Consider the following 12,866-nt stretch of genomic DNA (forward strand, 5'->3'; position numbering starts at 1 on the left):
TGAAGCTTGTGGCATTTGAGCGGTGGTGCGGCGAAGCCTCCATTTCTAACTCCACTCCATCAGTCCTGCCTAGTTTCTGTTTAACCTTTATCCAGACGCAAAGGGGGGGCGGCGAGTGTCCTTTCATTGTGATCTGAATTATTGAGAGGTCTAAATGTTTAATGTGCGTGTCTCTGATGAAGGTTCCCATTTAGAGAATCTGTCATCCGTCAAACAGTACAGCCTGCTGAACGTAAAGACAGGACCGGTGTGTTAGAGGTATGGTAGAAAATAGCTTTGCTATAGACACATGACAAGAGATCAAAGTTAAATGCACTATAAAAGAGTTTGATGTGTTTATACTCTAATGCTCACAACACAAAGCCTTGGAAAAAGCTGAGGAAATCAAATGGAGATACAGGCTCATCCATCTCGAAACACAGCCAATTTTTTAAAGAAACGACCTTGTTTAAAAAAAACTGATATTTGAACAAAAACATCCAGAAGTGTTATTCCCTTACATGTAGAAAAATCATTTTATTTTGTAGCTCAATGAGGATCATTTTCTCTATAACCTCAATATGTTGAAGTACAAGGCCGTAGGTTTGGTTTTAACATCAGTAAAAACATCAGTTGTTGTTGTTGTTTTTTATAAAAGTTTTTGCACAGTATTTTCATGCTTAACTTTTTAATCATGACAAGCTGCAGAAAGGACAGACATCATCCAAAGTCATACTGCAGAATACAAAATTTAAATCAATATTATAAATATTGTGAATTGTTTAAATGCTTTATTTATTATTCTATAAATTAATATTGGAATTATTATAAATATTATAAATTACAAATGATACACTTTAAATCTAAAAACCTTAAAATCTGCTGTATATTTATGCTATTTGAATATGCAAATGTAAATAATTGACACTGCAGTTTGGTATTAATATTTGGCCTTTATTGCAGAATTGTTATTATTAACTAAAACTACTAAAATATTTTTGGTAACTGAAATATGTAGCTAAAATAAAATTAGATGAAAATGAAAGTTAAAGTAATACAATTACTAAAACTAAAGCTGAAATATACATAGAGCTAATAAATAAATACTAAATAAAAAGTATAAAAATGACACAAAGCTAAATTACTGACACTGAAAATAAAAAAATAAAATAAAAGCTAATTGAAATATTAATAAAAACTAAAATGATATTAAAATAATACTAAAATAACACTACTTAGATATTTGGCATTTACCGTTTTTGGCATGTAATATCTTGACATGGTACTATATACAAATACACGTGAGATTTGGGAGTTTTGCCAAAAGGGAAAATAACTATGGTCAGGTTCTGATCACCATCTATCTTTATTATCTGAAAAAGGGCAGCATGAACATTCTGTTAAACTACTTCTTTTGTCATCTACAAAGGTAAATCACTCACACGGGTTCAAAATGACAGCAGGTTGAGTAAATATAGTAATCATATCATTTTAGTTCACCCCTGAATCTACAGCAATTCTGCACCATATATTTACACTAGATCTCAATCCCTGCTTGATTCCTTTCCTTCCTTGTTTGCCATTATATCAATGTCAGTATACCAGTGGCAAAATTAGCTGTTCTTGCGTGTGCACATGCACCCAACATAACAGCTGGAGAACATTAAATTGAACCGGAAACAGGGGGAGCAGGGTCTTCGGAGCGAAGTAATTGGAAGTTTTGTAAAGAAACAGAGAGCCTTTATGAAATATATGCTGTCTGGCTCCCGCGGATGATTGCTGTAAGTCTAATAGAGGGAATGTACGGCTTCTTTTCTAAGAAAGCTGAACACCACTGATTACCCCCCACACACTCATAAAGACAGAGAGAGAGAGAGAGGGAGTGGGGGAGAGAGAGAGGGAGTGGAGTGTAAACGACTTTCTTATTCAAAAGGCATATTAAGGAGGATGTGCAGAAAATGATATTACTCCACTGCAAACCCGCCACAGTTCATTAGCTCACAGAAACAAAAGAATTTGCCTGCATGTATACAGTCATTTGTCATTTTATCGCTCCACGTAACAAACCAGAAAGCGGTGCTGTGCGGGGCAGGGCACATCAGCCCTCCGTAACCTTTTCCGTTGTGCCGATCTCCCCTTGATGACTCTGTTAAAAGACTATTAGCAGAGAATTATCCAAGTCATTCTCTGATGTAATTATGCAGCCTATTGACAGCAGCTGTCATTTTCAGGCTAACATGAGCATATTATGTTGACATGAGATAACAAGGAGTGTTTCCCCTTCAGTGCACAGAGAGTCTCTCCTAATAGATAGCAGTGATTGAGAGCTCCCTGTTCCCAGAGTCCTAATCGTTCGTGCCAATCTAATCAGTAAGTGTACACTCATAAACAGGTTTGTCTAGAGCGCTGGCTCCGTGCCAGCCGGAGACACTGGCACAAGTGTAATTAGCAGGAAGTAGATGAAGCAGATGTTTAGAGGTTGACGTGTAGGACGGCTCACCTTGGTAACGCAGCAGCAAGGAGCTGGACTGCGTCTGCCGGCTGCGGAAGTGGATGGAGATTTGGTTGCTCCAGCTGCGTACCACCAGACCTTTCAGTAAGATGGACTCGTTGGCCAGGACAGAAGGTTCCCGGCCGCCCAGGTCTTCAAATCTGACCACGTCGCCCTCTCCAAGGCTCACGTTCATCACCTTAATGTTAAGAGAGATAAGAAGAAAGAGAGCAGAGACCAAGTTAAAGAACATATGAAAACTAAGTGAGCTTTGTAGCTTTTAACTTGTCGTAGCAATAGGTGTTTCTTCAGCTATGGGCCATGTAGATGCTTTTCCAGCTTTTCCAACAGTGGGCATACAAACATCAATAGGGAACTGTAAAAAAAAGAAAATTGATCCCGCCTGAAAGTCATGAATATTCCCACAATAGTATTTCCCACCACTGTTTCAAATGTGACTCATGCAATCAGAAGCACTTAAGTCATTTAATAGGTTCTTTAAATATGTAGGAGTGTTTAAACGTGGAAAACTTTGGACAATACACAAAACCAGAAGGAAAGATTAACGTGTTTTACATTACATTGATGGACAAAAACTTTTGGAAAAAAATGCTAGACTCCTTTGTCTTGCTATGACTAATTTCATAGCTAGCATTTCAAATATCTGGTTTTGTTAGTTAGTACTTATTAGTAATAGTAGTAGTAGTAGTCGTATTAAGTTAGTGAGAATAGTTTTGTTAACTAATCACCATCCATCTTCATCTACAGATAAAGAGCAACATGAAAACTCTGATAAAGCTTTTCTTTTTTGTTCTACTGAAGAAAGAAAGTCTTGTGGGTTCAGAATGACAATAGATTGAGTAAATCGTAATTGAGTAAATAGATTGATATTTAATTTTTTTTACACGTTGCTTTCATTAATATAAAAAAACTGAAATAAAATTAAAAAATATATAAATATTAGAGAACAACAACAACAACAAAAAACACTTAAAAACTTCACAAAAAATTGCCTTGAGATGTTGTCCTGGCAAATAACTGAAATAAAATGTTTCAGTTGAAATATAAAAATGACTAAAACTAAAACTGAAATAAAAATAAAGCTACAAAAAACTACACGTAAAGTACAAAAAAACCTAAAAAGTAATACAAACAACATCAACAACTAAAATTTTTTTTTATAAAAAATCTAAATGCTAATTAAAAATAAACAATATAATAGTATATAAAAAATACTAAAATAACACCATCTTAAATACACCAAAAATCATAATATTTTCACACTATTTGAAAAAATTACAGCATGACTGGAAATGGTGAAAAATTACAGACTGACTAACAATATTTATTTAAATGTATTTTTCTTGCATCTTATTTTAGACTGTTGACTGCTGTCCAACTGGTACACAAGTAACTTAGAGATAACACAAGTAACAAATAACTCCATTTTTGTCTTTCATTGCTCTTATAAATGTCTGCAATATCATAGCAAGAGAGTACAAAAGTAATTTAGAGTAAAGTAACTTAGAAGTTAGTTATACTAACTTGGAGGGAAAAAAATTATTAGGGCCTAAACTGTTCAGTGTGGAGGAAATTACACAATACATGGAAACTTTTTTAAACTTGTAATATTAAAAGTTTTATAGAATTATAGGTTTTATACATATAAAAAAATATTTAAATTAAAATAAAAATCTCCAGCAATTAAAAAATGCCTCCCCCCACTGTTTCAAATGTGACTCATGCAATCAGAAGCACTTAAGTCATTTAATAGGTTCTTTAAATATGTAGGAGTGTTTAAACGTGGAAAACTTTGGACAATGCACAAAACCAGAAGGACAGATTGACGTGTTTTCGGATATGCAGAGGTGGCAGTGGGGTGACACATTCTGCCACACCAACTGCACTCATAATGCTTTTGGCCTGTCTGTCTGCCAAGCTGCATGGTAATTGCACCACGGGCAATCTCCTGTCTGCTGAAGCCAGCATGCATATCCTCACCTGTCACTAATAGAAAGCCACAGCCGCCCATTAGTTCTCGTTCTGCCCGTCTACCACTTTAGACAACACATGCACAACTGCATGAGCCAATATCCAATACTGCAGCGTGGGTGGAAGTCGTGACATGGAGCGAAGTAAAATAGTGGGAGTCTGAGGAATAATTACAATCATACTGAACAAAAAAGTCAGACCTATTCAACTAGCGTGCCATCGCGAAACTGTGCCATTGTGTCTGATCTGGGATCAGTTGGGATGTGCCCTTTGCACTCTCTCAGGTAATGAAAGTGTCTTTAATCAAATGCAGGAAAATGAGTCTGACCTAAGTAGGGACCTTGCCTACATGCAGACGTGACGACAGGTTAATGAGGCCTCGCGCACATCGCCCTCAATCTAGACACCCGTACCTCCTCGCAACAGGAAGACACCGCAAACTCTCAACTCAAATTAATGCCACTGTCTGTAGTCTACCATCAGGAAAGTTTTACAAAAAAGCACAACAATTTAAATTCGTCCACTGTGAACGATGAGGATTGAATTTAAATAGGGATTGTGGAAACGCTCTTAGAGGCCCCTGAGTGCTGCGAAGGCAACAGGTGACAACCTGATGATGTGTACTACAGAATAAATTCACGCTTAATAAAGCCGGAGCTGCAATGTGCTGAAGCAGTCCATAAAACAAAAGTGCATTACAAAGTAATCACATTACACTAAAAGCCCTCGGATAATAAAATGTTTCCAGAATATTGCTCGCCATAATCCAATTTGCGTTGGCACTGGGCCCGACTGTCTACCCCACGCATGTAATCCCTCGCATAAACACGACTGTCAGTCAGATGCAGACGTTGGCGTGTGAATGCGCAGCCGCAGTGTCATTCAGGGTCAGTGTTGATTAAAATGTTTGCCGCTTTTTACACAGAGTACAACAGACAGGTTCAGAATAAAGTGAAATTACGTCAATTATCCCACCCTCCCAGCCTGCCCAGAGGCCAGTGAACAGGGGGAAACAGGAAGCATGGTGTTTTTTGTCCCCCCCCCCCAAAAAAAAAAACTTAAAGGGACAGTACATCCAAATTTACATTTGGACCACAGTCAATCTTAAAAATATATTTTTTGTCAATATTACTTTCTTTCACTATAAGATTGCAGCAATTTTACAGAGCAATGGAAGACAAAAATGGTAATTAGTGTTGTCATTAATCGCGATTAATCGTATCCCAAATAAAAGTTTGTGTTTACATAATATATGCGTGTACTGTGTATATTTACTATATATATATATATATATATATATATATATATATATATATATATATATATATATATATAAATGTACACATGCATGTATATTTAAGGAAAATATATAAATATAATATTAATTAGATATAAATTTAAAACGTATGTAAATATTTTGTTAATATATGCATGTATGTGTGTTCATTTATATATACATAATAAATACGCACACACGTATTATGTAAACGCAAACTTTTATTTTGGATCCAATTAATCGTAGTTTATTGTTTGACAGCACCAGATTTATTTGATCAGACGTACAGGAAAACAATAATATTGTGAATATTGATTTTATTTTACGAATGTTTATTATTCGAATTTAAAATAACTGTTGTCTATTTCATACCTCGGAAGTTTCTGTGATATTCTTGACAAAAACACCTCAGACAGTTGTCAGGGAGCAAAAGAGTGTCGCTGCATTAAAACCAGTCGCTCAGCGTGGTTCTACACACCATGCGGATTAATCTAAATACAGTTGTCACTACCTGAATTTTTGGGGAAATAAACATGTATCTAGAATGCATTGTTACTCCTGTAAACAACTGAACTTAGCTTGTAGAGTGGGATTTAGGATTAAGCAGAGAAGTGACAATCGTATTTAACTGCAGAGTGTGTACATGGCCTAAGAGAGACATACTGATACAGTCACTGTATCAGCCCTCTGAGGGCAGGCGGATGGTTAATTAATCTGGAAATGCATGCTGTGTCACAGTAACAGAGAATTAGCAGAAACCCCTCCAGCTATGTCTGAGTTTAAAAAGGGGCTCCTGCTCTCCTGCCATCCTGTGCTGCGCTGAATCTGATTTCCTGTTTACAGCAACACAGAATTCAAAATAATTGAGGTGACACCTCATAAATAAACAAGCTTAATCTGCAGGTGATATGAGTCACCTTTTCAGATCTGAGAGAGTAAAAAAAAGCAAAAAAAGGGACAGAGTCACAGTCGTGGTCTAGTGGGTTCAGGAAATCCTGTGGTGCTCACAGGGTTCGTATCCTGAATCTTTGCCACTGTCCTAGCAAAAAAAAACATACATAAAGAAACATAACATAATGAGATAAGATAAAGGGATAGAAAGAGTGAAGGAAAGAGGAGTGATGCCCATGTGCTCAGCTCTTTTAGTAGGTGTGTGTCCGGCAGTGCTTCTTTAATCATCTCTGATTCCTCAAAGCTTTTTCTCTGTTCTCCAACACTGCCTATCTTTCTGTCTTTGACACGCATGACCCCTCTCTAGTACAGTGTAAATGCCTGATTTACAAACAAATACCAGACAGATTCCAGGTCAAGGACCATTATTTGAAACTGGGGCCTTTTCCTGTCAGCCCCTCCTGACTTCAACTTGTCCTTGTAAAGACATAATCCTGAAAGGACAATAATAAAGGCACACAACTTTCATCATGATCAATATAGTGTTTTAAGATACATGTAATAAGATTGTGAAGAAAAAAAATAAAATAATTAATTCTATTGCATTATATAGTGTAAATAAATTGCATATATGTGAACTAGGACCACAAAAACAGTCATAAGGCTATTTTTTTTTTAATTGGGGCGAATAAATAAGCTTTCCATTGATGTGTGTTTTGTTAGGATAGGACATAATTTGACTGAGATACAACAATTTGAAAATCTGGAATTTCTTAGCAATGCATTTTCTGGAAGTTCTTAGCAATGCATATTACTATGCAGAATAATTTTGTTTTATATATTTACAGTAGGAAATGTACAAAATATCTTCATGGAACATGATCTTTACTTAATATCCTTATGATTTTAGGCATAAAAGAAAAATGTAGCATTTTGACTATAAGTGTTGAAGAGAAGAGATGAAGAGGTCATAAATGTATAAATCTCCAAGGATCTTCAAATGTATTCATTATATTTATACAATTAATTATATTTATGCTACAACAGATTATGGTTTTGAATAAATGTTACTCTTCTGACCTTCATTCACTAAAAAAAAAGAAAAATAAATGAAATATATTAATCAGCACAACTGTTTTCAATATGGAAAATAATCTAATCAAATCAGCATATAGGGATCATTTGTCACTGAAGACTGGAGTGATGGCTGCTAAGAATTCAGCTTTGCATCACAGGAATAAATTACATCCAAATATAAAACAGTAACTTTAATCTGTAAAGTGAAAGTGAAAGTGAAGTGACATTCAGCCAAGTATGGTGACCCATACTCAGAATTTGTGCTCTGCATTTAACCCATCCGAAATGCACACACACAGAGCAGTGAACACACACACACACACACTGTGAGCACACACCCGGAGCAGTGGAGCAGTGGGCAGCCATTTATGCTGCGGCGCCCGGGGAGCAGTTGGGGGTTTGATGCCTTGCTCAAGGGCACCTAAGTCGTGGTATTGAAGGTGGAGAGAGAACTGTACATGCACTCCCCCCACCCACAATTTCGTCCGGCCCGAGACTAGAACTCACAACCCTTCGATTGGGAGTCCAACCCTCTAACCATTAGGCCACGACTTCCCTAAAAAACTCACGACCTTCAGAATTATTCAGTAATAATTGTTCGCAGTATTTCAGCTTTTACTGTATTTTTAAACAAACAAATGCAGCCTAGGTGAGCATAAGATATTTTAAAAACATTTTTAATAATTGTACTGACCCTAAACATTTGAACAGTAGTAATGTATCTAGAATATATCAGAAGTTTAATTATAGTAATGAAAAAGATACTAGATTTTTGTTGATGTTGTCAGAAATATGTCTAACTTGAACAAACATTAAAAGTTGCCAATATCTATTAATTATTATTAGCAGAAAGAACCCCGAAACTGAAACTCTAGAACTCAACAACTGCTCAAGCTTTTCAGTGCAAAATAAAATCCAACTATGCTAAACTCACTGCAACTCCCCTCATCCAGGTGTGCCACTACAAAAGATGCCACGCTACAGATGCCAAGCTACAACAATTGGCACATTGAGGCATTTTTCAACTGACAGTCTCAGTACAGTGTGAGGCATTCACTTCTATGCACATCACTGCTTATGTGGGTCACACACGCCTCAAGCTCTCCCTACATGAAGGACAGCAGATGACAATACTGATCTGATATAGAGTGGTCACCAACTGCATTTGCTCACTCTCTCTTCCATTGCCAAGCAAGTTAGTACTACTATAAACCCATCAGACTTTATAACAGCAGAGCTTGATGCGGATTGTTTGGATTTGATTGATGTGTTTGTGTATTCGGCAAATTCTCATGGAGCTTCTCTTTTATGCAAATCCAAGTCATGTAAAAGTCGAACAGTCCCTCGTGTCACTGTATAAGAATAGAAAAAGCCCAAAAGCCCTGCTATTTCTTTCTGTTTCTGCTCTGTTCTTCTCTTGCATTCCCATGGCTCCATTTCTCTGGGATAACAGGAAGGATGGAAATCTCCTCTAATTAGCAGGGTCCATTCCTCTGGAGCCGAGAGAGACGGGTTGGGAAGGGAACGCTCTTGTATTTGGGCTGCTAATTAGAGCCTGTAATTAAGAGCAAACAGGAAATGATGTAGTACTCGTACACCGGTACAGATCTGGGCCATAGGTGCGGATGAGTTGAAACGGGCAGGAGAGACACAGGGTCATCTGGAGAGATCAGGGTACTTGTGCTATATTTAGGAGTGCCTCGAGTGTTGAAGAGAAGAGATGAAGAGACCCATCTGTGCCATCTGCAGGGGCCATACCTAGGCAATCCATCTGACAGCCGTGTGAAAATTCGCAGATGGACTCCGGCTCTGAAGGCCCTTATCTTGCTCACCTCTTACCCAAGGAAGACGAGCCTCATCCGGCATGTGGACCATTGTGCCACAAATGATCAGACACGTCCTCCACGTGTCATTTGCGCGACCTTCCTCACTGAAGCACCATATCGGAGCCGGTGATGAAATAAAGAGGAACCCTGAGATTAACGTTCACTGACAGGCTGAGACTTTTGTCATGCTGTACAAAGACGACACTCATTATTTTCCATTCTATTTGAGCACCTGAATAATCCACTATGAATAGGCCCTGTGAATACTGATATTCTTCACAAGATGTAAGGACAGACTGAGCACAGAAACGCTCTCATTACCTGGAGGAAAGAAATGTCGCAAATGACATCTCTTTAATGTCTCAATTGTTTCTCCTAGACAGAAACGGGATTTCATAGAGAGCCAATGAGACTTGCGTAAATCTCCTGCTTCTAAAGAGTAAAAGACCTCAGTCTCAAATGCACCTTCTCTACCACGGTGTCAAAAAGAGTGAATGTGATATTAGAAAGATAATATGTGTTCCCAATTATTTTCCAAATTAAATAACCTGCCTATAGATATGTTAACCTGTACAATAATTTTCTTCTGTGGAACATAAGAGAAGCTATTTTGAGAATATTTTGTCAATACAAGCATTCAGAATTTTCATGTCGTGTCGTGCCAACTTTAAGTTTCCCGAGCTATGAAGGAGCAATCACTCTCCAATATTATTTCCTTATAGGTACTACCGCTGAAATAACTCAGCCTGCATCAAATTCAAATGCAAATGTGCAATACAGCTTGGTAACACATTTGCAGTCACCTAATGCTTTTCTTTGCAATGAAAAAAGAAAACAGACTATATAAGTCATAACAGGCTTCTATTGTAGTGACCATTCAGCCCTGCCACTAAGGGTATCTTCATGCTTGTAATATGTGCATCATGCTTATGTCACAGACTTTATCAGCATCCAATTACCCTACTGTTGTTCTCAACATGTGGGAGGAACAAAGAGTCGTCTGGGGGGAATGACGCTGGCCTTCCTACCAACAGGGCATTCACACACTCTCCATGTCTGCGCTTATCTCGTTTTAACATTCACCTCAGCCAGTCTCTTTTTCATTATCACTACAATCCCCTTGCACGCCGCACCAGAAATTGGTTTTATGCGACACAGCTGAATAACGGCAGGGAAATTGCAGAGGAAGGCAAATCTTGACAACATGAAAACAAGGGCAGGGTTATGGGAAAAAAAATGAGTATAAATAAAGGGTGTGTAAAGGGTGTGTGGTCTATTATGGAAGTTGAATAATGATTTTAGAAACAGAAAGATGAAGGCAGAGTTCATTTGGATATAGTTCTGAGCAGAGTTGAGGATCTTTTCAATTAGAGATGGAGGAAATTTCCGATTCTGCTGTTGAAGTCGTCTCCGGAGACATTACTCAGCAAGAAAAGTAGTTCACGCAGCAATTTTTCTTTCATTTAAAAATATTTTCCCTCTAAAGTTTCCCTGAAGATTAATCATCCTCTTATCGTTTTGCTCCAGGTGCTTCATTTATTCAAAACAACCACAGTGTGATTTGGGTTAAGCTGATATAAACACAAGGACAGAATTTCATCGTCGGCATCTTTTTCCTTCTGTTCACGCCTACGCTGCCCATCATTTCACCACAAAATAAGGGAACGAAACAATCTCAATATTACGGTATTTTTCAGCTTCATGTCAAGAGCAATTGTCAAAACCAAGCACATTCTGACAGTCACTTTCACAAGGCACAAAGAAAATCCACTGAAATGTGCTGCTTGCATTATTCCCAACATATCAATTAAAGATTATTCTTGTTTCCATTAAGAAACCATTAAAATCCATATTGAACATGTAACACACATCAGTCACTCCTCTTTTGTTTATGCAATGTACAAGACAAATAGTCAGAGCGTCTCACAAAAACAAGTCAAAGCTGACATTTCACTGAAATATTGATTCTCTTTCTCCATTAGGTTTGTCTGTTTGAGCGAAAAGGGAATATTTATAATAATGACACTAGCTGGTGCACTGTCATCTGTTCTTCTTACCAAATGTGTTGAGAAAAGCTTCATAAGCTATCTGTCATTTCATTTGAATTAAGTGGCCAGTCCCTAGTGTGTTGTTATACTGTATGTGGTAGCAATGGTTATGATGGTCTGAACAGTATCTTTCTAACTTTGTTTCACCCTCATTACAATTATATTTTAATAAGTTAAAAGTAATAAATGTTGGTTAAATTAAAATTTGTAGTCTAATATTCCTAGCTTCATTCATTGGAGAAGACAGAAAATAACACAAACTTGTGTAGGCCTTACAATAGTAAACATCAGCTGTAGATAAAGCTCACCTTGAGCCCTGGATGTTTGGTCTGGGCTTCCTGATGATAATAGGAAGGACCAACAGACACATTGATGAAAAGAGTGGTGTGCAATGAAAAATACCTGGTGGGACTGTTGTGATACTCTTAAGAAAAACAAAATCTAATTTCCAAACAAATTTCACATTGATCCTATGGAACAAGATATCAATCTGGCATGACAATCTGCACTAAACTACACTACAATGCAATCAATCCTCTTTTGTACTTAATCCAAGACAAGCAGTCAGCAAGCTGTGCAAACTAACCAACCATCCTCCACCCAAAAAGTTATTCCTAAAACCAAAAACCTTGCATTGAGAAAAATTATATGTTATGGTGGCCATATACGCCGTTTATACGGGACATGTCCCAGCCAGTATTTTAATAATGCCTAAAATATCCAGGTTTTGGCTATTTGCACTGTGCATGTTGATTGTTTTGTAACATTCATGAGAGCTATAAAGAGCAGAGCAGACGGCTCTTTATGCTTTCGAATTGCTTTCACGTGTTTGTTCGTTCGACTTGAAGCATTGTGGCGCACTTTTTTGGGGGGGATTTGTGCGCAGCAATGCTTCAAGTCAATCGAATGAACAGACATGTGCTTATATTTGCATCGCATTGATCGTTCCCTCTAGATCTCACCTTCTCACACGCAGCCCCACGATTGGTCGATTATATACAATACCTGCATGTTATTGGTCAAACTGCTCTGGAAGTTTTAGGCAATATTAAAATCCTGGCCGGGACGTGCGCATATGGCATTTATTATAAGATAACATGATAAAAAAAAATAATAATTAGTACTTTTATTCAGCAAGGATTCATAAAAAATAAAGGCCTTTACATTGTTACCAAATACCAAATTGTTACCAATATTAAGCAGCAGTTTTCAACAGATAATAAATGTAATAATATATATATATATATTTTTTTTTTACTTTTTGTTACAAATTATACCATCAGCAT

General features: G+C 37.2%; 1 protein-coding gene across 2 annotated transcripts in view; it reads right to left on the reverse strand.

The window, feature by feature from the left end:
- The window catches only part of sez6b (seizure related 6 homolog b), a 161,344-nt gene that overhangs the window by 52,261 nt on the left and 96,217 nt on the right, over window positions 1-12,866 (reverse strand). For both annotated transcript variants that reach the window (XR_008157150.1, XM_052576531.1), the window contains exon 4: window positions 2,480-2,669. Coding sequence is in view for 1 of the 2 variants with exons in the window: in XM_052576531.1 (XP_052432491.1) it covers window positions 2,480-2,669 (190 nt within the window). In the remaining variant the exon portion in view is untranslated. The remainder of the gene's footprint in view (window positions 1-2,479; window positions 2,670-12,866) is intronic.

This window comes from Carassius gibelio, chromosome B15, assembly GCF_023724105.1.
Source record: "Carassius gibelio isolate Cgi1373 ecotype wild population from Czech Republic chromosome B15, carGib1.2-hapl.c, whole genome shotgun sequence".
Taxonomy (NCBI): Eukaryota; Metazoa; Chordata; class Actinopteri; order Cypriniformes; family Cyprinidae; genus Carassius; species Carassius gibelio.